Source organism: Tetrao urogallus, assembly GCF_951394365.1.
Source record: "Tetrao urogallus genome assembly, chromosome: Z".
In the NCBI taxonomy this organism is placed as follows: Eukaryota; Metazoa; Chordata; class Aves; order Galliformes; family Phasianidae; genus Tetrao; species Tetrao urogallus.
The window spans coordinates 67,242,309-67,270,127 of record NC_136816.1 but is presented as its reverse complement, the minus strand read 5'-3'; the positions used below and the strand labels follow the sequence as shown (position 1 = coordinate 67,270,127).

The 27,819-nt window shown below is 53.3% G+C and overlaps 2 protein-coding genes across 2 annotated transcripts; both read right to left on the bottom strand.

The window, feature by feature from the left end:
- Positions 1-2,193: 2,193 nt before the first annotated feature.
- On the bottom strand, positions 2,194-9,486 carry DCTN3 (dynactin subunit 3; the record flags this gene model as incomplete). The annotated part of the gene is made up of 7 exons (XM_079548070.1): positions 2,194-2,466; positions 3,102-3,161; positions 3,885-3,943; positions 4,689-4,772; positions 5,631-5,717; positions 9,187-9,271; positions 9,394-9,486. 7 exons carry the CDS (start codon positions 9,484-9,486, stop codon positions 2,377-2,379), a joined length of 558 nt encoding a protein of 185 aa, XP_079404196.1. The 3' UTR covers positions 2,194-2,376.
- A 5,848-nt stretch (positions 9,487-15,334) lies between these two features.
- Positions 15,335-27,420, bottom strand: ARID3C (AT-rich interaction domain 3C; the record flags this gene model as incomplete). The annotated part of the gene is made up of 8 exons (XM_079548199.1): positions 15,335-15,477; positions 16,203-16,292; positions 16,449-16,706; positions 16,833-17,077; positions 17,171-17,354; positions 20,019-20,091; positions 26,670-27,002; positions 27,382-27,420. 8 exons carry the CDS (start codon positions 27,418-27,420, stop codon positions 15,335-15,337), a joined length of 1,365 nt encoding a protein of 454 aa, XP_079404325.1.
- Positions 27,421-27,819: the final 399 nt, after the last annotated feature.

The following is a 27,819-nucleotide window of genomic DNA, read 5'->3' as shown; positions in this document are numbered from 1 at the left end:
GTATATGAAGAACTCAGCATTAACATGGCACAGAAAAGCATCGAAGTGCATCTGGGCACCCTGTCCAAACAGCTACAGCGCTCTAAGGAGCAAGCAGGGAGACTGCGGTGCCTCCCTGTCCTAAACTCACCCAGCCAGGGCAGTCCTAGTCACTGCTGCAGCACAGGATGAACCCCTGTCTGCAGGCAACCTCCTCAGTAAAGAAAGGCTGAGATGGTGAGGGGATGTCAACATCACCAAGACATCCCAGAATGTGCTGGTGCCAGGACCAGCACAGCTGCTGATACTCCAGAATGTGGAGCTGAACTGGGAGTTCAACAAGTGGGCATTGCAGGGCCTGGGGCAGAATACTTCTACCACTGACAAGAGCTGTGCAGGGATCACTGGAATGCTCCTCAGGAAGAGAGTATACATAGAGATCCTGAAAGTCTCTGGTGCAATCACGACTGAGATTCAGGGCTCTAAGGCAGACACGAGCCAGTGACTGCCCCTCCGTCCAGCCATCGGTGAGGGGGAAGACTGATCTGTGCCTAGAGGTAAAGCTTCAGAGATTCCTTAGAGCAGTATGGCAGTCCACTGAACAGCTGCAGTGCCCATGGCCACCTTGGCATGCCAATCTCTTCCTCATCAATAGGAAACACTGCCTGCAGCCAGCTCTAATCACACAGCAGCAGCTTGGGGAACCCTCCACCTGCTCAGCTGCATGTAGGGCAGCAGGATTCAGCTCAGTGCCCATCTGCTTCCCCAGCTGTAAGGCCACATTCCTGCCTGTGAAGCAGTGCTGTGGAAGGAGGGCTCTGCCAGCATCTAAGTGACTGCTCCATCAGAAGCAGCTGGGGCTGAGGCATGCCCCAAAGGACCTAAGGAAACAAGTGATGGCACCATAGGAAAAACAGATGAAAGAGCACCCAGAGCACCCACTTCCAAAGAAATAAAGTGACTTGTACAGATGAGTTGGGCTGAAGAGCTCTCATATCCTGCATTGCCCACTGGCAGACGTATTGGTGATGGAGGTGTGACTTTCAGCTCTGAGATTCACACAGAGGGTGGTGACACACTGGAACAGGTTGCCCAAGGAGGTTGTGGATGCCACATCCCTGGAGGCATTCAAGGCCAGGCTGGATGTGGCTCTGGGCAGTCTGGTATAGTGGCTGGTGACCCTGCACATAGCAGGGGCTTGGAACTAGATGATCACTGTGGTCCTTTTCAACCCAGGCCATTCTATGATTCTATGAGGGAGGTATACTATTCCACAGGAGGACAAGGTGATGAGGATTAGATGAAGATTAGTCAAGGAGAACCAGCTATTCCTCCTGGAACTCCTTTGGCTCACCTTCAGCTGGGCATGCCATGAGGCAGCCTGGGGCTCTCAGCAACTCATCTGGAGGCAAAGCACCAAGCTCAGTGCCACCTCTGACCAAAGGGGGCTTTGGGCTCCCACAGTGTCAGCAAGAGGCCAGCATCCCCTTCTACAAGCAGTGATGTGGTACTATGTGGTACATAGTTGCTCCTTTGGCTCACCTTCACCTGTGACCCAGGTGTCAGATCTGCCTAGCTTCCAGCCTACCTTGTATGACACACACATCACCCCTTCACTGTCATATTTTCTACAAGCCACGCAGGATGGTTTAGGAGCTGCTGGCTTCACAAAGGCATATGCTCACACTCAGAAAGTGGACAAATCCCATGCTCCAGCCAGAACAGGCAGGGGGCAGCAAATGCCTCTTTCCCAATAAGAAAGGACTGGCTGGGGCTCTGACTCACTTTCTGCCATTCTAGTAAGCAGAGGAAGGATGTAGGCCAGGGTCACTTGCTCTTCCCAGTCTCCAGGAGTTCCCATTTTCACTGTCGCACAACAGGACACCAGCAGTCACCCCAGGAAGGGACACGCAGATGACTGCTTCCAGTTCATGCTAGGCATAAAATTGCCTTATGAGACATCAGCCGTGGGCAGTTGGCAGCACATGGATCTGCATGAGTTTAACCAGGCATTCTGTGCCACTCATGCATTCAGGGGAGGAAGAGACAAGCCAGGTAGTGTACTAGAGCTTTACTATGATCCACAATAAGAGCAAAAAGGGATTTTTAAAGTACGTTACCAGCTTGAAAACATAAAAATGCAAGACAGCATATTAAGAACAGTGACATATTAAGAGAAAACTATATGCAAACAGTGGCATATTGACAGTGCAGCTTTGATTAAGGGCCACAAAGCCAGGGTGCCCCCAGGAGCCTGTGTCATCATTTGTAGCATACTCATGGTGAGTATAAAGATGGTGAGGCAAGAGGATGCAAGCAGCTGCTGCAGTCTCTCCTGAGTAACTCAAGGCCAGCAGGGTCGTAAGACCGTGGCTCTTTGCCCTCCCAGCTTTGCTATCACTCTGCTGTGGGTTTCACTTCACTGGCTGCTTCCAGCTGTGTTAATATTTCATTCCACTGGACAAACTGCTTGGAGAGAAGCAGAGTCTGGATATTCTTCTTAAGGAAAGAGAAGTGAAAACTTCAAGGAGGAAACAGTATAGCCAGAGCACCCCCCATCAGCCTGACAGCACTGATATAAAACCAATTCCTTGGCAGAGAAAAAGGTGAAGGAAACTGGATGTACACTACATAGACTCAAACCAAGTACACACCAATGGGTGTCCAGAAGCCACTTCTAAACACTGCACAGCTCTGCAAATTAAAGGTCTTCCTTCAGAAAAAATCAGAGCTCCCCCACCCACTGTAGTTCAGGATGCGTTCCAGCACTGGGATGAGAATGAGCTGCTGCAAGGCTCTGGCAGGTCACATGCACATTCAAATGACATGCTAGCTCCTTTGTGCCACGCCACACTGTAAGCAGATCCAGTAAAAAAGCTTTGTCTCACAAAGCAACATCCTGCCCTTCCTGTCTCAGGTAGGCAGTTCTGTCTCTCAGCACTGTATCAGGACTCCACTCCTGAGGTAAGTATAATGAAAGGAACACAAGCATCACTACACCAGAAAAGGTACTGGCTATTAAACCTAAGGCTGGAAATTGCCTGCTTCCAGCTACCTGATAGGACGGGGTGGCCCAACAGACAGGTGTACAGTTCAGTCCAAGGCACCAGCTAAAAGGATACTGTCTTGTTGTAGTTTTCCAAGAGCATCTTGACTTCATCAGTAAACTGTTCACACTGCTCCTGCAAAAAACAGTGCCTCAATGAGTAAGCAGTAAATAAGTTAAAGGACATCTGTAATTCCAGGCAACACGGGGGAAACCCTGTCCAAGGCTAGTACCAAAACTGAAACTCAGGCCCTGGCTGTGACCACTCACTGTGGCTGAAAGAGTTTCCATAGTTGAAGTAAAAGTTATGAAGAAACACCCATGCTCACACAGTGCAAGAGCACCCATGCTAGCACTGGTGTGTGCTCTTTCTTAGCATCCATGCTTTCCTTGCCTCAGAAAGAAAACTCACAGCAAAACATAAGAAGGGGGGGCATTAAGTGCTGCCCAGGCTACACCCTCCCACCTCATGGGGTACTCAAATGGGGAAGGAAAGAGACAAGGTGACAGCATTAACAGCCTTCTAGAGACTGGGACACTGAAGAAGTGCAACATTTCAGTGTTCCGGTGAAAAGCAGAACAGCAGCTGGTTAAACACACTGCTGCTTACTAAGAGGTGCTCAAACCTCCATTTTGAGCAGCTTATGGTAGCTTTTCCAACTCAAAGTCAAATGTTAGTAATCCTAGGTATCTCCCCCAAAAGTTCTTAAACGTTTTTTTTTTTTTCTTGCTGCAGTTTTAAAGGTGTGGTATAAACGATAATTCAAACAGCTGCAGATACAAGGGTATCATCAGTACACCCACTATCAAATGCTTCCTTCTTCTGGCTAGTGAAGGCTGTCATGAACATTCACACTACCTGTTGCTGTATCTGGATTTGAGAGAGTTGCTGTAGTTTGGCTGCATGTTCAGGAGCCGCTGAAAGCACAGAAATCCATTTTGTTTGTTTTACATCATGTAGGATTAATTATTAAAAAAAAAAAAAAACATTGCTTCTCCAAGGGCATGTCATAGCAAAATTCTGCTCAGTGAATTCAAGTGCTCCATTCCAAAAACGTTTTTTTACACAATTAAAAAAAGCCAACTAACAGAAAAACCCACATAGCTACACTGCACACTAAATAACAGGTTTATTTGCTAACTACTTGAGTTAGGGTGAGTTAGCAGACGCTTGCATTGAGGTAGCAAACAATTAGATGAACACTGTAGTAAACACTAAAAGAAACATCTCTGCCTACACAAGGAACACTGATGTTCTGGATATAAGACAGCACATAAGCAGAACCCAGGAGAGTCACCAGAGCCTGGGCATTGCACATAGTGCTTAGTCATAGTTTCTCACCCTTTGCCAAGCCACTGCCTCTAACCTCTTTACTGAACTACACAGTCACCTCCCTGACCCCTTGGTGCAGCAGTCACATTCCCACCCCAGGTGTGCTTGGTAACAGCTAAGACATTCAGCAGTGCTCAGTTAGACACTGCACACTTTCTAGACATGGAACATGAGAGCAATGTGAGGCAGGAGCAGATATACCACTGTGTACCTACTTTACTGACACTAAGTCGTGTGCTCAGCTGTTCTCAAGTCTGAGGCTCACAAAAAAACGAACAGCACAGACAACAGCTTGGATGATAGCATTTGCAACTGAGATACCTGGCATACCTTGGATACTGGCACTGTCTAAGATGGGCTCAAGGTTCTTCACCTGCTCCAGGAGGGCTACTCGGGAAGGAAGAGCCTGCTCCTCTGATCAGGGAGAGATAATAAGGAATATTAGGAAATAAAGATAGAATTTTAAGCTTCTCACAAACAGTGGTGCATTAGTGTGTATGAATCTGTTTTCTAAACCATTTACACACAATACACCAGAGAACAGCTTGGCAAATACAGAAAACAAAACTCATAGCCAAAGCTAGAGTAAAGGCATGAAAGTCTCTGACTATGGACTTGGAAGTTCCCAAGTTAAAGGAGCTCTTAAACAGGTCAGCTGTAGCCCCACCCCAAAAAAGGAATTATTCCTACTCCAAATGATGACCAGCTGGACTGTCACTCACACTCCAGCTCCTTTTTTCCAGTTATTTACCTCTACAAAAAAAGAGCTTGCTTATGATTTCATTCAGCCTTTTATGCTGTTCATGAGTACATTCTCATTCATGATAACTTAAGTCAGAAGTTATCTCCACAAAAATTAATTCGCTATAACCAAGACAAGGCTGAACCAAGTTATTTGGGGGCAAACGAGAATAAAGCTAGAAGGTATTTAATATATACTCAAAATCCTCCTGTTTTTCTTACAGTCCTCAGAGTATTTAAAAAAAGGGTGAGGAAAGCTATTCAAGCTCCATCTTTTTCTTTTCAGCCTTGTTAATTTATGGATAAATTGATCTATAGTTAGATCAGAAGAGATAAAATGACAGCATGGACATGCGCAGAGGAGCACAATGGGTGACAGACATCCTCATAGAAATCACATTTTAGTTAGCTCTAAAGTGGTTTGCTTTTTCACATCTTTATAACTAAACAAAGTAACTCAACCCAATCCAGCACATGCAAAATACAGCTTCGGCAGTGCTAAAACCTGTTTCCTTTCATTGTAAGCCATACCTGCCAAGATGAACTCCAGCTTCCAAGTGTCTGGAACAGCCATTCTGTCAACGTACAGAGGGTCTAGGTATTTTATTACATCTTCAACTAAAGAAAAAGATAGGTTTGAAGACACAAAGTAAGAAAGATGTTACCGCTTTTACAAGTGGAATTCCCCATGGCACTGCATCACACAAGGTTGCTTTGTAAACACCCTACATTTAGTGCTATTTTTATTCAGATTCATCAATGTTTGCAGCACTTGATGACAAATGACTTTGGAAAGCCTTGACCAAGAACTTATAAATGACTCAAGCCCAAATAACTGCTTTGTTACAGACATCTTCATCACTTACTTTTTGTTTAGCTAACAATACCAATTAAATCTGCTTCTTCCTGCCCTTGATACAAAACCAGAGGACTCTCCCTCACTCTGGTTCCTAAAATTATTTACAAATGTACTGTTATTGTTTTCACACCTAACACTCATCACAGCCTTGGACCACACCAGCCGTCCCAGTGCTGCTCCCATGGCGTCAGGCCATGATTCTTGGCCGTGAAAAAGCTCTATGGGACGAACCACAGCTCTGTGTTCACAGTTGATGCCCCTGGCTTAGAGAAGGCTCTGCAGACATGATCAGCAGTACTGGGATGGCATCTCTAGTGCTCCCACCACACACAGAAGGGAGAGATGATCTGGTGAGTGGTTGCTCTCAACCCACAAGAGCTCAGGCCCTAGAAGTCCTCCAGACATGTATTGGGCATGGCTATGTAAAGCAAAAAGTGGGTTGCAGCAGCCTTTTTTCCACTCCCAGCAGCTCAGTGGAAGAATCACATTACAGACCAAATTCAAGTGACATTCTGCAAGTTTAAATCCAAGGCTTTCAAGTTTGGGGCATGTGTGAATTAGATAACAAAAAGTATTTTGTAAAATAACGAGCAGTTACCAGTCTATGAAACACCATTATAATTTTGGTGATGTTTGAATCCCCACACACTAAAATTAATCATAGAATTATTAATGTTGAAAAGATCATTAGGGTCACTTAATTCAACCATCAATCCATCGCCAGCATGCCTGCTAACTGATGTTCCTCATTGCCACATCTCTCTTAAACACCCCCAGGAATGGTGATTCCACCATTTCCCTGGGCAGCCTGTTCCTACACCTTACCACTCTTTCAGAGAATTTTTTCCTAACATTTAATCCAAACTTTCCCAGCACAACTTGAGGCCATTATCTCTCATCCCACTGCTGATGACTTGGGAGAAGATACCGATCCCTGTCTCGCTGTGACATCCTTTTAAGGAGCTGTAGAGAGCTACAAGGTCTCCCCTGAACCTTCTCTTCTCCAGACTAAACAATCCTTTCAAGACTGAAAGACTAAACAAGTCTTTCAGCTGACGCTCATAAGACTTGCATTCCAGAATCTTCACAGTTTTGTTGCCCTTCTCTGGGCACGCTCCAGTGACTTGATGTCTTTGTTGTAGTGAGGGGCCCAAAACTGAACACAATACTCATGGCATGGCCTCACCAGCACTGAGGACAGTGGGACAATCACTTACCCAGTTCTGCTGAATACACGTTTCTGATACAAGCAAGCATACTGTTGCCCTTGGCCACCTGGGCACACTGCTGGCTCATGTTCAGCCAGCTATCAACTATCATCCACAGATCCTTTTGCACCAGGCAGCTTTGCAGCCACTCTCCCCCAAAGCCTGTGGTGCTGCATGGGACTGTTCTGAACAAAGTGAAGGACCTGGCACTTGGGCTTCTTGAACTTCATCCCGTTGGCCTTAGCCCAGCAATCCAGCCTTTCCAGATCTCTCTGCAAAGCCTTCCTATGCTCAACATTTCCTCCCATTTTGGTGTCACCTGCAAACTTACAGAGTGTGCACTCGATCCCCTGCTCCAGATCATCAGTAAAGATATTAGACCAGACTGGCCCCAGTCGCGACCCCCTGGAACACCACTCCTGACCAGTTGCCAGCTAAATTTAACTCCATTCACCATCATTTTCTGGCCCAGCCATCCAGCCAGATTTTTACACAGAGAAGGGCACACCTGTTTAAGCCACAGGCTGTCAGCTTCTCTAGTAGAATACTGTGAGAGACACTATCAAAGCCTTTGCTAGAGTCTGAGCAGAGTACGCCCATAGCCTTTCTCTCATCTACCAGGCAGGTTACCTGGTCATAGGAGATCAGGTTAGTGAAGTATATTCTGCCTTTCGTGAACTCACGTTGGCTTGTGATCTCCTGGGTTATCCCACACACGCTGTGTAATCAGACTCAAAGACAATCTGCTCCATAACCTTCCTCAGTACTAAGGCCAGTCTGACAGGCAGTTTTCCAGATGCTTCTTCTAATATTTCTTCTAGAAAGGTGCCACAAGTCTCCAGTGCCGTACAGATCCAAGCACATTTCAGTTTCTCATAACGTCCTGCCTGTCAGGAGTGCTGAGGGGACACAAGTTGTTGGGAGGGAACAGAGCCAGAACAGCTGACCTTATCATTACCAGCTTTGAAATCTAGAGAACTGAAACACTACTTAATGTAGAGAGCTACCCCACTACCTCTCCTTCCTAGCCTCTCTCTTCTGAAGAGCTTACAACCCTTCATTGCAGCACTCCAGTTACAAGGGTCATTGTACCACATTTCAGTGATAGCAACCATGTCATAGTTCTCCTGTCACACAATGGCTTCTAGCTCCTGCTTCTTGCCCATGCTATGTGCATCAATGTAGATGCACTTCAACTGAAGTATTGCTCTCAGCCCTAGCTCTGATATGCTGCACCTAAGCTCATTTCTAATGAGCCTGGTTTTGTTCCCTCACTCCCTTCAAACCTAGTTTAAAGCCATCTCAGTGAACTCCATCAACTGCTGGGCTTTTCCCCCTTTGAGACAGGTGGATCTCATCTGTCACCCAGTAAGCCTAGTGCTGAATAAACTGACCCATAAAAAAAAAAACAAAAACAACATTCCACCAATGGCAACAGCCACAAAGCCACATGTCAATCACATGAGTTTTCCTGATCCTCTCAGTATTTTGCCCTATTACTGAAAGAATTGAGGAAAGTGACTGTTTACAAGGTTGGATAGTGATAGAACAAGGGGGAATAGTTTTAAACTGAGACGGGGAGGTTTAGGTGAATATTAGGAGGAAGTTTTTCCACACAAAGGGTGGTCACACTGGAACAGGTTGCCCAAGAAAGTTGTGGATGTCCCATCCCTGGAAACATTCAAGGTCAGGCTGGATGTGGCTCTGGGCATCTTGGTCTGGTGGTTGGTGACCCTGCACACAGCAGGGGAGTTGAAACAAGATGATCATTGTGGTCCTTTTCAACTCAGGTCATTCTGTGATTCTACAAAAACACTACCTGAGCTCCCACCCCTTTAACTAACCACCCCAACGCCCTGAAGACCAGCAAACAGATAACTTTTTCATTTTCTTGCTTCTAGGCAAAACGTGCCGAACCAGGACCACAAAGGAGCCAGCTGAGCCCCAAGGAGGGGATGTGGGCTCACAACATGCATCACTGCCACCTTTCTGCACGACCCCAGCACAGCAGCCCACTCACTTTTCTTAAACAGGATCTTGATCCTCTCCCTCTTGCCGGCGATGTTGCTCAACGCCACCTGCACCTTGACGAGCTCATCGGCCACCTGCAGGGGGAACGGACCCGTCAGCCGCCAGCGAGCCGCGAGGCCCGTGGCCGGGCTGTGGAGCGGCCTTTGCGGGAGGATCCCCAACGGGCGGCTGGAGGGGATAAGAACGAAACCCCGACCTTTGGCGGCTCGCAGGCGCCGACTCCCATGCGCTGCTCCAATTCCTCCAGCCGCCAGTGTAGCTGCTGTAAAGCCGCCATCTCCGTCGCCATCTTGCCGCCGCACCGGAAGCTGCTCGGCTTCACTTCCGGCCCGCCCCGCCCGGGTTACGCCCCGTTGCCATGGCGGCGCGTTGCTAAGGGAGGCCGTTTCCGTGGCGACGGACAGCCCCGGGCGGGATGAGGGCTGCGGGGCTGCGCCGAGCCCCCCGGAGACGGCGGGGCGGTCGATGCTGATTTGCACTGCAGAGAGAGGCGTGCGGGTCTCGCGGCATCCGGGCGGTCGATGGATGCTTCATTCCTGCGAGATCCTTCGGGCGAGAGGCACTCGGGTGTGTTAAAAGCAACGGAGCAATGGCGGGACCGGAGGATGCAGGGCCTTTGAAATCCAGGCGCTGCCTCGGGCTTTCCCTCAGGCCCCGACCTGCCCGCATTCACCTTCCTCCCATCGACCACAGCCACGCGATGAGGGGCTGGTGAAGGCAGCAGCTGTCCCCAGCCCACCTGCATTCACAGCCATAGAAACCTCTTGAAGGGCTGAGATGGATCCATGGCAGCAGAGCCATCACAGACGGTGGATTCCCTGGCTGCAAAGCAATTGGTTCTGGAGACCCCAGAGCATCTTTCTGTCCCTCTCATAGAATCGTACAATCACAGAATCATAGAATTGCTCAGGTTGGAAAAGACCTTAAAGATCATCAAGTCCAACCAGCACATAACCGTGCTACCCTACCTCTAACAATCCTCTGCTAAATCATGTCCCTGAGCACCACATCCAAACAGCTTTTAAACACATCCAGGGATGGTGACTCAACCACCTCCCTGGGGAGCCTATTCCAGTGCTTAACAACCCTTTCTGTTAAGAAGTGTTTCCTGATATCCAACCTAAATCTCCCCTGGCACAACTTGAGGCCATTTCCCCTCCTCCTGTCACCTGTCACCAGTGAGAAGACACCAACCCCACTCTCACTGAAAGCATCTTTCAGATATTGGAAGTGAGCAATAAGGTCTCTCCTCAGCCTCCTCTTCTCCAGACTAAACAGCCCCAGTTCCTTCAGTCTCTCCTCATAGGGCACATTCTCCAAGCCTTTCACCAGCCTTGTTGCCCTTTTTTGGACCTGCTCCAGCACCTCCATGTCCTTTCTGTACTGAGGTGCCCAAAACTGAACACAGCCCTTGAGGTGAGGCCTCGCCAGTGCCAAGTACAGGGGCAGGATGACTTCCCTAGTCCTGCTCACCACCACTCCTCATACAAGCCAGGATGCCACTGGCCTTCTTGGCCACCTGGGCACACTGCTGGCTCATGTTCAACCAACTGTCCATCAGTACCCCAAGGTCCTTTTCTGTCAGGCAGCTTTCCAGCCACCCCTCCCTGAGTCTGTAGGGTTGCCTGGGGCTGTGACTAAACTGCCCCTGAGCTGTGACTAAACTGCAGGCCTTGACACTTGACCCTATTGAAACTACAGTTTACATTGGACCATCGATCCAGTCTATCCAGGTCCCTCTGTAGTGCCTTTCTCCCCTCAGGCAGATCAACACTCCCTCCCAACATGGTGTCACCTGCAAACTTACTGAGGGTGCATTCAGTCCCCTGATCAGGATCCTTAACAAAGATGTTAAATAGGAGTGGATCCACACTGAGCTCTGGGGGATGCCACTCATTACCAGCCAAAAACTGGATTTAACTCCACTGACCACAACTCATTGGACCTGGCCATCCAGCCAGTGTTTGACCCAGTGGAGCGTATGTTCATCCAAACCATGGACAGCCAGCTTCTCCATGAGGATGTGGGGGACAGTGTCAAAGGCTTTACTGAAGTCCTGGTACCACATCGACAGCCTTACCTTCATCCACTAAGCTGAGAGCATGGGACTGCTTTGTCACCAGAGAGACCCGGGGTGGTTAATCCAGGCCTGTCTTTCAGGTCAAAGCCATCTGCTAATAGGAAGTACTTCATCAGCATTGCCAGCAATGCCAGTGATGGCTGCAGTTTGAGAGCAAAGCTATGCCATGAAAAAGCTTTGTCCTTCTACAGGACTGCTCTGAAAGCAATGCCTCCTATTTTATTCTGTTGACCTGCAATATCATAGGCTGATGTTGATGGTATGGCTGTGAAGACTGAACTTTCCCAACAGTATCCTGCTACATTTTGTTGCCATGTGACAGATGGCAGCAGAGGCAGCAGTTTGATAAAATGTTGTCTGACACGGGAGTGTGTACGAAGAAAAGATGTGTCACTGAATTCCTTCCTGCAGAAACAATTGCATTCACTGACATTCATCAACACTTGCTGAACATTTATGGAGAACAAACAGCAGATGTGAGCTGGTAGGTGGTGTGTTTCAGCAGTGGGTGACAGTGGCAGTGTGTCACCTCTGCTCATACAGATAGTTACGAAAGCAGCATGCAGGCTCTTGTTTATTGCTAGTGAAGATGCACAGTTAATAGTGGTCGCTGTTTTGAAAAAACGGTATTTTGTAGCTAAGAATTTGCTCTATCAGATAGTGTTATTGTGCTCTTTGTATCTGTTGTAGTTTCTACGGAAATAAACAGGAGATATTGCTTTTGGAGAAACTTCCATAGATATGTTATTGCAGGGAGCTTTATGCGGCCACCAGAAAGGAGTTATAGGATGACTTGGGGATCCAGCAACATTCGTAGCCCCTAAAACTTCCCTGCAGAAGCTGAGCAAAGTGCTTGGATGGGGAGAACAGGCTGAGACCCAGAGCTCTGCCTTTCTTCCCAAAGATCGATAGCTGGGCTGTGGAAGAAGCATCTTCAGAGGAGAAAAGCTGCACTTTGTTCCACAAAGGCAACAATTAGAAACTGCCTCGTTAGCAGAAGTGGCTGGGGGCTGCAGCAGAGCCTGGAGGCTGTGAACACCGTGCTGGTCTGCTTTTAGAGAGGAACAGCTCCACTGCAGCCTATGCCCAGCAGGATGGATGATGCCCATGAATGCCCAAACCCGTGTGCCAGATCAAAGAAGATAATCCACCCCTAGAAAGTGAGAAATACAGACTGGGGCTCAGGCACTGGGGCTTTGGGGTCAGAGGACAAGCCTGAAGCCACTGACTGCCCACAGTCTTGTATGATGCATAGTAAATCACCCCCAATTTGAGTCTCGGAGGCTGCCAGGAGAGTTCTTTCCCCATCCCCATCCACACCCCTATCCTCATCCCTGCCTCTGCAGTTACACAGTGGTGGTACGGCCACCTGCCTCCATTCTGCTGCTGAAGCTGGATCCAGCACTCCTCCTGCTAGGCTGGATCGCCTCTGCAACCCCCTCCCACACCTCCACCTCCTCTCTCCTGCTCAATTATGTTCCCTGTGGGATGCAGGAAGTGGCATCGATCAGGGCTGGTTACTCAGGTGACAGCAGCTGTGTCCCTGAGCCCCCCAGGGAGAGCGACATTGCACATCACCCCCTGAGCTGTGTAACAAGGGAGGATGCTGGCCCACCTGTACACTCGTGATCCCCTGGGGCCTTGGCACTCGATGTGCTATAGCCGGCATGGCTCAGCAGTGACAAGGGACACAAGACCCCAATTAAGGCTGCATCGATTTCACTCCAGCCCCGCTTGGCAAGCTATGCTGGGGTTACGGGAGTTCTGTCAGGTCTGAGCTGTCTCACACCCGTGCAGCGCTGGCACTCACATCCCAGCACCCAGCACAAACTCCCTGGGTGCCTCTTGCGCTATGGGATACATGCTGGCACATGGACACAGACACACAGACACACAAATCTAGCCACTCACACTCACGATACTTGCATCTTCACATCCGGCTATTGGACTCGATGATCATCTCGAGTCCTTTCCAACTCGGGACAAGTTATGATTCTGTGCAGCCCGTCTGGTCACACTCATACCGGGGCAGGCACTACCGCACTCTGTTGGCTTCCCTGCACAGCCTCTGTGTCCCCCACCCACGTCCTTCCCACGAGCCCTGCTCCCCCGCGCTGCAGCACCATGGACAGCGCCAGAGGCAGCCGGGGGCGTCCCAAGGGGGCTGGCGGTCCCATGAACGAGGGTGTCCTCAGATGATGACCCCACTGCCATCTTCCATACAGGAGGCATGGCTGTCCCCGTGGGCACCAGGGACCTAGCTGCACCGGTGCTGGGGGCTCCGTTCCCGTGGCTGCTGTTCGGGACTCACTATTGGAACCCTGAGTCTGGGGGTTGGTGTTCGGGTGCTGGAGGCTTGTGCTCAGGATTGCCATCCGACAAGCTGTTCTTGTTCACACTTTCCCCTCTGCACCCCATAACACACAGACCTGTGACCACCTGTGTGTGTACCTGTGCCTCCAGGCTGGTCATTCTCAGGCTGCAACCCTGCAGCAATTACCCAAACAGCTTCTAACCATATCCCCACATGGCACAGGGATCTCTCATCCATGGTTAGGCCGTGTGAGGCCTCGTAGCCCTCAGCGACACTTGGTTTGTTGCCCATCCTGCTCTGTGCATGACAAGGCACCAAGTTGCACTCCAGAACCCAAGGAGTGGGAACAGTCCTGGGGTAGAGACAACAACAACATGGGCTGTGAAGCCTTGGCCATCACAGATGCCACCCCATATGTCACAGGCGTACTGAACCTGTGAGCTATTCCCATCCCAACCACCGACGCTTGCAGTATCCCCAGTGTCACCCTCAGCTCCATATTGGTTCAGTTCAGTTCCTTTAATAGACACACAGCCACACTGCGGTGGGGGTGGCATAAGCAGCACCGAACCCCCACTGAGGTAGAGGCGAGCATTGCCTCGCGCTCATTTGCTTTGGCTCCCAAGGGTGTGGGTGGGTGCAGAAGCCATTCCCTCCCCCCCCCGCCCCAACGAGGTAGTTCAGGGCCCCCCATCTCCTTGTCCCCAGATGGGGACCTCAGAATCTGTGTCTTTGGTGGGAGGTACTGCTGGGTAACCCTGTTCTGCCCCCAGCAAGCCCTTCCCAGTGCATTAACCCCACCCGCTGGCATTAGTCCCCCCCACAGACCCAACCCAATAGGCCCCACCCCCATTCTCAGCTCCCCTCCCCCCCCCACCAGTCCCACTAGTATCCCCAGTGTGTGCCTCCCAGCGCAACCCCCCCCCACGAGCTGGGGGCTTGAGGTGTCCCCAGCGCTGGGTGCCACTGCCCTCGGGTGACCCCGGGGGTGTCACAGGGTGGGGCAGTGTGGGGGGAGTGAGAGGGAGGGCGGCAGCAATTGTTCTGAGTGTGTGGAGGGTGTATAGTACGTATGAGGAATGTGTAGGGGACACAGTGTGCATCAGGGGAGTGGACAGGGGTCAGTGTAGGCTGTGTATTGGTGATGCTGTGTGTGGGAGATGCCAGCATGTGTCAGGAGCACAGTGTGCAAAGAGATGTGTATAAGGAAAGCAGTGTCAGTCAGACAGCATTGCAATGTGGAGGGGACAGTGTATGCACCAAGGTGTGTATAGGGGCTGCAATGCATACACTTGAGGTGTGTAGGGGCTGCAGTGAGTGCATCAAGGTCACTACAGAGGATACAGAATGTGCAGAGGTGTGTACAGGGGATGCAAAGTGAGCAACAAGGTGTACGGTCTGTAGCATCCGAGGCATACAATGTGGCTGCAGTGAGTACTGAGGCAAGTATGTGGAATGCAGAGACTGCATCAAGGGAATGCAGTCTGCAGGGTGCTGGGGTTCCAGGCCAGCAGGAGTTGCATGGGTGTCACAGAAGATGCATGTTTGGGGGGTCCACATGGGTGAGGGGTAGTTGCACACCTGTGGGTAAGGGATGAAAGGGCCCCCATGGTTACTTGCTGCACTGCCACAGCCCCACACTGCAACATGATGTTCCCCCAGGCCCTCATGGGCACATCCCTTTCTAACTGGGCACATCCTTGCCCCGTGTTTGGGAGTGCAGCTTTTTGAGGAGCACTGCCCCTAAGGCGCAGTGCCAGTGGGAGTGTGGCTTTGTGAGGGGGCTGGTGGCAGTGGGTTCGGGGTGGCCGCAGGGTTTGGCCCACTTTGGGTGCCCCCTCCACCAGGTGCCAAGAGGCCTGCAGGACGGCGGGCAAACAGGACACCTGGGGAGTGAAAGAAAAGGGATTAAGGGAAGGGAACAGCACCTCAGGGAGCAGCAACCCCACATCACTCTTAGTGACGCCCCTATCCTCATGTTCCCTTACACAGCTATCAGGGTGGCCAGAATCCTTTGGTTCGTGGCTGTGCACACTCACGAGCCCTGACCTTTGTGGTTTGTTAAGTATTTATGTGCTTAAGGAAAAGCTATCTGCCTTAATTGGGGTGTCTCAGCAGGACAGTCTTGGGCAGAGTGACCTGCTTAGCCAGCATGGGAGCTGTATCATCATGTAGGGAGGGCTCCTGTACCCCATAGAGTGCTGTCAGTGAGACAGGTGCTTGAGCATCCCCTCCGGGGCACCTGCATCCTCTTCACCACCCCACATTGTTCTTTCTGAACCCTTCCATAGGGGGTCTCCAAACCCTAAATTCCAAATCCCATGGTGAGGATGACCAGAAGCCTTTTAGTACCACTCAGACCAACTCTATCTATTCATCTATCCATCCCCCTCTTCGGACATTCACTGCCAGCCCCTGCAGACTTTGACAGCTACCAGGTGCACCACCCCCCTTCTCTGCCTGCTCCCTCTCTCCACCCCTGCCACTTCGTTACAATGGATTTTATAGTAAAGACATCAGATTGAAGGAAGGACTTGCTGGCCAGGCAGTGGCTATAAGTTATTGGATTTCCTGGCCGCAATTACACAGGCCAAGCGGCCCTTCTATTTACCTGTGTAGACAACTCCATTTATTTCTATTGACATGTTGATACTGCTAATGCCGTTGGTGGACAGGTTCAATGCAGTCTCCTGTCTGTCATCTGGGGAAAGGAAATACCAATATAAGCACGAAGCGAAACAGAAGCTGGATGGAGCCTTCTGGAGAAGGGCTCTGTTCCGCCTGTGCATCCTTGCTCTGCCCAGTGTCCCCCGTGTGCGAGGGGATGGGGTGACCATGCTGGGAGCTGGAGTGCTACCTCGGTTGGAGACTTTGATGTTCATGGGAAACTGGGAGGCTACAGCCAGGAGGTTGTGCTGCAGGGCGTGCTGCATCAGCCGCTGCTGCTCCTCTACCGTCAGGGCCACCTTCTTCTCCGGGGGCTCACCAGTCTCCAGCTTGTCCCGCAACTGCTCCAGCACTGCTGCCTGCGAGGCTGCAGCCACTTGGGCTGCTGTGAGGTGGTGGCTGGACAGCCCAACTGGGATGGCGATGCGCCCAGGCACTGTGCCATCCTCTGCAACAACAGCGAGAGGTCAGCTGGACTCCCCCACTCCACCCCATCACAGAATCTTCTCCACAGGGTTGGGTGGGCTCAGAGATGGAGAGCATCCCCAGAGGTAGAGACACACTCCTCACCCACCTTTCTTCACACTGTGCACTTGGCTGATCTGGCTGCAGCTATGGGTGGAGATGCTGAGACCTGGCAAGGGCATTTTGGGGGAACCCAGCAGGGTTGGGGTGCCAGCGGGAGAGTAGTTGAAGAGTGTGGTGCCAAATGTCTGCCTCCGCCCCTCTCGCCGATTGCTGTCGATGGCAGCCTGAAGCTCCCCAGGTGAGCTGAGAGCCCGCTTCTCACATTCATAGGGGTACAGATACTTCATGTATCTGTTGGGAATAGAGCTGGCATCAACTTTCTGCTGAGCAGTGCTAGGCAGGAATGGAGCCCTCCTTCCCCTATGGGACACCCCATGCTCTCACTGTGTGCGCAGGGTGAAGGCAGCACTGGTGATGGAGGTAGGTAGGTTGAGGCCCTTGGTGATCTCGCGCCAGATCTTCTTGTTGATGACCTCCACCAGGCCGCCCTTGTCTGTCACCAGCCGATACAGTGTGTAGAGGTCCAGCACTTGCTTGGCCATGATGGGGATACGGTTCACAGGCGTCCCTTCCGGTGAGCACAGAGGGAAAGAGAAAAGAAGCACGAGATGAGCTTACATCCATTCCCTTGGGGACATGGCCCCCACGGGTACCAACTCTCAGCACCGCAGCTCCTCCAGAACCCATCACAACAGTCTCTCTGCAAAACTCCCGCAGCTTCCTGTACAGCATCTGCAAATTTCTCAGAGCATCCTAAGAGGAATCGTCTTAACACTGAGCCTTGGGGCACAAGTACCAGGGGTCTCTGCTCCCCATAGGGACACTGTTCACCAGGACTCTGCAATCCCAGCACAGATCAGCATGGTCCTCCAAAGCCATCAGGTCTGGCTACAACCATCTACACAGGCACCATGGCAGTGACTCGAGGCAAAGGAGGGATGAGCATCCTGTCCTGTCCCATCCTGTCCCATCCCATATTTATTCCCTGGCAGGCTGTGGGCAGTATTGGAAAGCCATCCATTCTGCAGTGGAGGCTGTCACGGCTGCGCTTTGCCCCTCAAACGAAGCCGTCACTCACCGCCATCCTCCAGCATCCCTAATTTATGGCCCCGATATTGGCTTGGCTTCTTCGCATAAGCCTGAAAAATGAGCTCTTTTTATTCCTTTACTGAGTTCATTTAACTTTTCCTTTTTTTCTTTCTTTTTTTTTTTTTTTTCCTTTGTGTTGTTTGCCGGTTGGGAAGGGGTACTTTTTAATCCTAGGAAAAGGGTAAAGATTGACCTGATATCCACCCATGGTTCTTCATCAGCCCTACCCAGCACAGCCCTATTACTGATATGGGGGCTCCCCATCACCCCAGAAGCTATGAATGCAGTGTATCCAATCAATGCCCTCTAGACTTCTTCTTTCCCCCCCTCCCTGACTAATGAAAGCAGATGCCATTAATCTTGGGGCTGTGCAGCGCTGACGGCCAGTGCCCATCCCACTGACAAAGGGACCTGTCTGTGTCCCTGCAGAGTGATGGCCCTGGTTCTGGCTGGGGTGCATGGCACAAAAGCCTAAGGAGGTGGTAGGGCCATTGTGCTGCTGCAATTAGTTCCTCGATTGATTAATGGTGCTCTGTTATCAGCAGGGCCCTTGCTTTGGGAGGGGGCAAATGCAAGGGATGTGCAGCCGCCTCCTGAGGCTCACTGTCCCTTCCCAACCCGTTGCCACCCTGGGGATGTCCCTTCTGCGGACATCTGTGGATGCCCATGGGATATGAGTACCCACCCTCTGAACCACAAAATAGCCAGCACCCCCCAGGGTCACCCTGTGCTGCCCTTCACCCTGGGGAGAGGAAGGGAGTGGAACAGGGGAGCATCTGGCTCCCTCCCTCCTCCTTGCACCACCAGGCGCTCACTTAATTAGCCTGGGCCCCAATAGCAAGAGAGTTAATTAGCTCTGGAGAGAGAGATAATGAAGCCGCCAAGCAGCCCATGAATCTTGTGGCTGAGGGATGCTGGGGGGTGGAGGGGCAGAGGGGACAGTAGTGCTCCCCCAGCTCCCTCCCACCTGCCCCACAGCTAGGGTCACACAGTGCCCAGGGGGCAGCACCTAGATCTCCCTCCGCTTCCAGACCCATGGCCCTGACAAGAGTTTGTGGTGGGGACTCAGCATCACCAAGAGTCGGGTGCTGCTGCCCGACGGGTGAGCACCCACTCTCCCTGATGACCCCTAAGGCAGATCTGGGTCTGACTGCCCCTCTCTGCCCTGCACACAACTACATCCAAGCCCTTCCCGTCCCACCCCCACTTCAGCTTTCCCCCGTTAATTAGCTCGGCATTAACCTCTGCCTGGGGTTTACTGGCTATCGAGCGGCATGTTCATTAATCCACACACTGGCAAAAGGCTCTAATTAATACAGCCAGCCGCACGCCCACATTCGGCAACTTTTAATTGTTGCGGACCTGGATGGTGAGGGCGAAGGTTAAAGCATTTATTGAGTCCCCAGGAGCTGGCTCGTCCCTGTGCCGATAGCAAAGATTTCCGATGGTCTGGGTGGGCTGCAGGGCTTTAACCCTTGGGCACCCGGTGCTGCTCCCACAGCCCTGGGGCAGTGCTCATGTATGGCCATGATGACCCACAAATACTAACGGGGATTGCTAATGGGCACTGCTAGCAGATCTTGCTAATGGGCATCTCTGCTGGGTATCACCAATGGACACTGGTGGCATCGTTATTGGGTATCGTTATTGGGCACCTCCACTGGACATCGCCAGTGGGCACTGCTAACAGGTACTGTCAGCAGGCATCCCTGTCAGCCATCACTGAAGACCATAATTAATGGCTTTTTCTAATAGACATTGCCCAAGGGCACTACTGACTGGCACCACTGCTGCACATTCCTGCTGGTTGTTGTTAAGCATCAGCGATGGGCATCACCACCAGCCCAAATCTGGGGGTCCCTCCGGCTGTCAGCAACCCAAGATGGGTTGGATAAGGGGACAAACCTGTGAGCGTGTGCATGTGTAAATGTGTGTATATAGAACGTGGTGTACAAATCTAAAGGTGCATTCCAGGAGACACAGGGTATGCAGGCAGAAATGAGCTTGTGTGACAGTGATACACATGAGTCTGTATGTGATCATCTAGCCTCAGGGGCTTGCAGAGACCTGCAGCTGCTCAGTGCACAAGTGCCTCTCATGAGCTCCCTTTAGCCAGAGTACCCACCCATGCCACAACCTTTACCTCTCTTCTGCATGAAGCTGAAGAGGTCATCCAGGAATTCTTTGCGCTTCGGATCATCATCCAGTTCATAGAGCTGAGGACAGGGGACAGAGGGGTCAGTGCTGCCAGCACCAAGCAGGGGTCAGCATGAAGGATGGATACTCTGATGGCATCACCCATTCCCCGCAGCTCTCTTTGCCCAGGGCTGCTGTAGGCTCTCCAGCACCAGCACCAGCACCCTGCTCCCTCTGTGCCTCAGTTTCCCCACCCCAGAGAGCAGCAGGGCAGGACGCACCCATGCTGTGCAGCTCGCCTGATTCCAGCACAGCGCTTTGGTGACCATGACAAATTGGAGCCCGCCAGATCGATGGCCCAGCAGTAAAAGTCAGAGCACATGAAGGAAAAATTAGCACCAATCGAAGGCGCTATAGACACTGATTCCTCCCAGTGAGCCCAGCAAGAATTTAAAGCCATTGAAAAGAAACAAAACTCAGCAGTCCAGAATGGATTTCCAAAACATATACAAAGAAATGCAAGCTGGAAAACAAAGTCAGGCACAAAATAGAGTCGTTTAAAAAACAATTGTGTAGGGAAAGGCCGTTAAAAACCAATAGAAAGGGAGCCGCCCCCCCACCTCCACACAGCACATAATTCACGGGCAGATAAAAGGAGTGGGTCTGTGTGGAGGTGTTGGCAGCGGGCATGCAGAGATCTGCGGACATGGGGATGGCAGGCACAAGGACACACAGGGATGCAGGGATTCAAGGACATGGGGACATGAAATTGGGGTTGTGAAGAGATGGGAATGTGATAAGAAAGGGATGTGGGGGCATGAGGACACGGGGACGCAAAGATGTGCAGAGGTGAGGACATGGAACAAGGGTCTGCTCTGACAGCCTCAGAGCCCCAGAAGCTTTGTTTCCCTGCCTGGCCACCAGCCCACCCCTTCCACCCCTCCCAGCATGGGAACTCAGGACTAATCCCCACACCAACCACTGCTGCCAGTACAGGGTCATACCCTCCCCAGCGGTCAGCCAGCAGAGTGGTCCCTGCTGCCAGATCCATCTCTGCTCCTGCAGCTCTCGGACAAGTGCTACCTCCCAGCATCGGGATCTGTCCTCCACCATTTATTAACCCCTCACCTTTTATCTATTGTGCAAAGACATGTTACATCAGGCCAGGAGCAAAGGTCGGCTTTTAAGTGGAGCAAGGAAGAGGGGATACAGTGGGCATCCCACGTGGTTTGGGGATGCTTGGGCTGGAAAGGGGCTGGGCACTGTGGTCTCTTGCCTCTATGGGGACAACCATTGGAGTGGCAGACCACCCAGCTCCACACAAGCACAAACAACCTTGCACAGGTGTGCACAACCCTGCATCAGAGCACATGCAGTCCACATAGGTATGCAGAGCCCTGTACATGTATGCAAAAATGTCAGAAGTACAAGTCTCCACATGGGTATACATAGCACCATATGGATTTATACAACCACAAATAGGCATGCACAACCCTTTACATCCACGCACAACCCCATGTGGGTGCAACTACTCCCTCTCAGCAGGCTTAACCCAGAACATGCATGCACGGCCCTGCATGGCAAGCACCCCATGTGAGCACACACATTCCTAATGGGGATGTACACCCCCAGATCGGAACACAGACCCCCGAGTGAGGACAATCCCCTCACACACCTCCAGTAGCTGTCAGCCTTGCTCAGGGGGCAATTGTGCAACATGAGCAGCGGCTCCTGCTTGCAGTGACCTATGAGCAAGGACCCTTTTAATCGTGTTTGTATTGATATAATTAGTAACTCATTTAACGCCATCGATGTAACTATATTCCTCTATAAACACAAGTATTAAACTGTCAAGCCTGGGGATCAATATCCCACTGGTGCGCAGCTCTGCTCCACTGTACTGACCTCAGGACCCCATCTGTGAGGGCTCTGACCCCACTCCCCCCCAGAAAAAGCCCACAGCCCCCAACATGAACCCAGCACAACTCTTGGGGTGTCCCTGTCCTGAACCCACTGCAGGTGCAGCTGTGGGCAGCCCTCTCCCTGTCTGCACCCCATTGCCATGGCGATGTCTTCATTCCTTAAGGAACGGGGATAACGGGGCTGCTCCAGGTTAAAGGGCAGCAGGTCGAACATGGCTTATTAAAAGGGTATGAATAGACCTCATGCCTCCCCTGCCACCTCACCACGATTAAATAACCTTGTTAGCACACTTGCTCACCCCAAAGGTGCCTCTCCGTGATCTGGGGGTGTAGGGACAGCGCAGACCCCATGGCCCAGCCCATCCTGCAGAAGAGGGAAGCAGGGAGGTGGCAGAGCCCCTCCATCCCCACAGCGCTGCCAAGGGAAGCATTCGCAGTGGGACCCCTGCTCAGCTGCCACCTCCCACCAACAGCCAGGGCTCAGATCAGAATTTAATCCACTTAATATGGGCTGCATCGATCCCGAACCCTGCTCGGCTTCCCCCCTGCCTCGCAGCCCCCCCAGCCCTCAGCCGCTTAATATGCACCGCATTGATTAGCCTCCCTGCTAATTTCTCCACCTGTCCACTGCTCACACAGGGAGCAGAGGAGATGTTCTTTCTGCACCCACCCTCTACCCTGGCATGCTGCGGGTGCTCATTTGTGGACCTTGGTCTCCTTTGGGGACTACACAGCCCTCTGGAGCATCACTGTACTACGGTCCCACTGTATTGTGCATAGTCAGGAACCTTGTACCTGGTTCCTATCTCGTGCCAATGGAGTGGGGGAGCCACTGGTGCCTCTGTTTACCCATGGGCTAAAGTCATGGACCCGGGGGCTCTGGGCCCCCATGTTGGGGTCCCCCCCCCAATCCCATCTCACTGCTGGGAGCAACTCGCTCCCCGCCGGGCACCATCCAGCCCTGACCTTGCAGGCGCCTGGCCCCACGCCGTTAATAAGTTAATGGTTATGGGACGGCACTGCCTGGACGCTGGCTGCATCCGAAAGTGCTGTCAGCTGCTGGGGGGCTGTGCACCAAACCCACAGCCCCCACCAGGGCTGCACTGACCCCAGTGTCCTCACCTTCATCACTGTCCCACTATCACAGGCAGACATCCCCCACACTGGATCTCCCCAGCCTGTTCCAAGTGCTTCCCTTCAAGCCATTCACCGTGCTTAATATTTAACGGGGCTTTACAGAGCAACAGGTTTAATCAGCGCTGATAGCGCAGCAGATCCGGCAGGCCATTAAAACCCCCTTCCCGCCACCGCTGTTGGTCCTGGGGGAGCTGCCTGCTGCAAACATTAACCCAGTTTGGGGCAAGGTGAGGGATGTTTGCTTGTGGCACTGGCCTTGGGATGGCAGCCTCCTGCCATGAGGAGATGGGGACTCACGGGATCCCAGCCACGTCCTCAGCCCATTTAGCAGGAGGGGGAGAAATGAAGGCACAGAGCACCACAATGGCATGGAGGAAATGTGATGCCATCGTGGCACCGTCACCATATCCCAATCCTGGGGACTCTGGACACGTGATACTGCTGTACCTGCTGTAGGGAATCTGTTTTAGCAGGGAGTTGGACTAGATGATCTCTAGAAGTCCATTCCAACCCCTGCAGTTCTGAGACTTTGTGACACTGCAAGGTGGAGCAACCCAAGTAGTGCCCCATGCCCCTGTGAACAGCCATGAGCACACCCATGCATCCCTCGGTGCTCTCCATACATGCACATTCACCTCCATGCACACGCTGCATGTTTTCACAGCCCCCTCCTGCACACACACCTACACACACTCTCTGTGCACACACACCCTGTGCACACTCACACACCCCTTATACACATTCTCCTTGTGTACACTCACACCCCCACTACCCTTCAGTCCCAAATGTGCACTCACCCCACACACACCTGTATCTGCTCCCACAACCTTTCGCAGCTGCACACCACCCGTAGGACTAGAACCCACCTCTCCGGGTTTGTATGCTGCCCCACTGCAGCAGCCCCGCTTCCATCATTAACCTAATTAATGGATTAGTGGAGGTTAAAGCCGGCGAGGGGGTGCAAACCCACCACTTTCACCTGACTGCTGGCACAGAGCCGGGAGGGACGCACAGGGTCCTGCCAGCCTCATTTCAACCTTTTCTCCTTTCCCCGAGCTCGGGGACATGGCTATCCCCACCTCCCCGAACACCCGTCCCCAGCTCCCGCGCTGCCCGCACTGCTGGCACCTTTCTTCTCACATCCTTGATTAGTTTTTACACCTCCTTCTCGGAGCCCCGACGCCGAGCCCCAGGGAGCTGCAGTCTGGGAACTGAGGCTGTGGTGGCCAAGGGCGCTCCCCGCAACCCCCAGACCGCACCGGGCCGGTGTTGCATCCCCCCGGGGCACTGGGCTCCATGGGACAGGGGTTGAGCCCCGGCACTCAGCCCCGCTCACTTCACAGCCCCTTCGCCGCAGGTGGTCCCGTCCACACGTTTGTGGTTGGGAAACCTCCGGCAGCCGCGGCGAGGAGAGGATTCTGCGCCCTTGTGCCGCGGTGTAACCAGAGAGCCTGTAATTTAGACCCAGAGCCCCGCGGGGCTGCTCTGCACCTGGGTGGAGATGCACCGGGAGGAGGTCAGGGCGAGAGCCCCTTCACCGCAGGGGTCTCGGTGACCGTCCCAGACAGCGGGGAGAACTCTGGGACTTTGGTCCGTGCTTCTTTACCGAGCGGACACGAACGACTGCTGGGCTGATGCAAAGGGCAGGTAAGGGATTTCCCGACCCGCCGATATCACAGCAGCCCGCAGAGCAAAGGTCCCTCGGCGCCCACAAACTGCGGGTGCCCCAAACCATTTCCCCTGCATGGGTTGCCCGAGCAAAGCGCTCGCTTCGCCCATTAATCCTCACAAATCCTCTGCGCAGCCCCTTCCTCCCGGCCCCGAGCGGGGAACCTGTTCTCCAGGTCAGACACAGCCTCGAGGACGCGTCCCCCCCCGGACAATGACAGAGGAGGGCCAGCTACCTCGCAGCCCCGGGGCACCGAGCCCTGCCCCAAACCGCAAAGCTCCTTTCCCCTCTTTCCGACTCATCCTATCTGAGGCACCCTCTGGCAATAAGTCCCTTTGTCCCTGTGCACCCGAGGGCACTGGAGGTAAGAGACGCCCTTCTGTTCCCAGGGCTGGATGGGAAAGGACAAGCTACCAGATGGAAAACCCACGAGCGGCAGCGACTCGTCTCTTTAGGGCTGAGGAGGAAGACGGGAGGAAGCCGGCGAGCCGGCGAGTTACAGTTATCACCCCGTCCCGATGTTCTCTGTGATCTGTCCCCCCGCATTTACATGGCGATTTGCAGCCGCACTAACGAGGGGCAGGGCGCGGGGCCGAAGGAAGAGAGAAATGCCTGGGATGCTTTCTCTCTGCAAAGCTTCCCCGGGGCCGGGAGCGAGGGAGGAGCCGCGTCCCACCTCCCGCCTGAGCCCGGGAACCGGACAGTCAGCCTTTTTCAGCGCAGCGGGCTGTAACGTAACACTTCCCCGCCGAGCTACTCGACCTATGCAGCGCACCCACCCTGGAGGTGGCCCACTGTGTATACCGTGGACCAGAACCATAATGAGCTGTGCAATATCTGAACACAAAGTCTGGCCCCTGCAGCCATTCTTTTCCCCTCCTGGCTGAGGGTGTCCCTAAGTCCCCAAGCACTGGACATAAAGAACGCTTATCTGTCCCCCCGGCAGCACTACCACAAAAAGCCACACACCTCTGCACAGGGACATCTCAGCCCGCTCTGTCCCTTGGTGCATTATCCCTGCCATGACCATCACCACGACTCCAGTGAGTTCACAGGATGTGCAAACCCGAGACAGAGCTGTGCAACCCACACTTGCATCCCTGCAGGAGCCTTGTGCAAAGTGAGGGTAGCACAACCCAGCAGGGGGGAATATACAAGTGGGAATTAGACGCAGAGATCTTTTCTCCACCTCAGAGCCCACAGGCCCTATAACCTTCCCAGGTCCCTGCAGAAACTCACAGGTGGGCACAGGGAAGTGCCAGATTCTGGGCACCCTGCTGTCCCCAGGGCACCCTCCCAACACCATGGGGCAGAAGGGGCTGGGGCTGTCCAAGCACAGTGGAGCTGGAGGAGAGTACAGGGAGCTGGGAGAAAGGCATAGGGGACACAAAGTCTGGGGAGACGAAGGAGGTGAGGCATGCCAGAGTGGGTTGGGATGGGTCTTGGTGGTGGGGATGGGGGTATGCAGAGCCCATTTGGGAAGCAACAAAGTATACAGTGGTGGGAAATGGGGAGCTCAACAGGATACTTGTTGGGGAGAGACAAGGTGCAGGGATGGCAGGTGTGGAACATCCATGGGGTGCCCATCTTGGGAGGGATGGTGATTCAGGACAGGGGTGCTGGGGTGCACTAGCTGTACTTGTCCAGCATGCAGTTTGGAGGCAAAAGAGGGGGATTCGGGGAGGAACCCAATGAGGGTGGTACAAAAATGATATTTGGGGGCAATGGGAGATACAGCAAAAATCTCCTTGGGTACAGTTGGAATGGGACTTGGGGGCAGTGGGGTAGCTGGAAATCAGCTCTGGGATGGGGAGAAGGGAGTATAAGTGACATCTATCTGGGGAAAGCTGGAATCGGAGTTAAGGGGCATTGGGGAGTCATTGGGGATCAGCCTGGGGCTCGTGAAGCTGGCGCAGCAGATGCTTCCTACCTGCTTGAACTGCTCCTCGTAGGTCCACTCGTGGTGCGGCGGGGGTGGCGGGTCGCAGGGCTCCCCTTCCTCCTCCTCCTCCTCATCCTCCTCTTCCTCTTCCTCCTCCCCTGCTGCGGCGGCCAGCGGGCGTGGGCCAGGGGTCGGGCGGCGGCGGGGGGCGGCGGGCGGCAGAGCGGAGCCGGGACCAGGAGCGGCTTCGAACGGCGGCCGTCGGGGTGCGCCGTCGGGGCCGCGGGCCAGACGGGCCGCCTGCTGCCGCTGCAGGCTTTCCATCACCGCCGCCAGGCGCAGCCCCCCAGCCGCCCCGGGCCCCCGCGGCGGGGCGGCCGGCTGCGGGCACAGGGCACGGCCTCAGCACCGCCACCGGAGGAGCGGAAAGAGGAGGAGGAAGCACCCCACTCTCTTCGCCCCCACCCGTCCGGGGGCCCTGCCCCGAATTTGCCCGCAGACGGGGTTGGGGGTGTGGGGAGGGGGGAGGAGGCACCTCATCCTCGCGTCCCGGTACCCCTCGGGACGCATCCGAGCGGGGACCCCTGTCCCTGCCTTTCATTCCCAAAAAGAGCCCGCTCCCACCGGGGAACCCCCACTCCTGGTACCACCCCCGCGGTCCTACTGGAGAGCCCCGTTCGCTTCCATCGGGGCGTCCCCACCCCGTTCCCCCGCGGCCCCGGAGCCCCTCCGGTCCGTCCCGTCGCGGCTCGGCCCTCACCGGGGCGGTTCTGCCCGCCAGGCTGGGGTTCTCCACCATACCGCCGGCTCCGAGCGCCGCCCGGGGCTCGCCCCGCCGTCCCGGGGGCACGGCGCTGCTCCGCCCGGCCCCGGCCCGCCGCTCACATGGCGCCGCGCCCGCCGATATTTCTTTTATTCCGCAGCAGATGAGGGTGGGTGGGATTTTTTTTTTCCCTCTTTTCTTTCTTTCTCTCTTTCTTCCTTTTTTTTTTTTTTTTTTTTTTTTTTTTTTTTTTTTTTTTTTTTTCCTTTCCTTGCAACAAGTGGCAGGCAGGCAGCAACACCCTCCCCGCTCCCATTTGCTAGCGCACGTCAAGGGAGGCAGCCGGGGAGGGCCGGACCTGCGCAGCCCCAGGGGAGCCCCGGGACCGGCCCGCGGAGATCACAGAGCCCGAGGCTGCTAGAGCGGCTGTGTGTG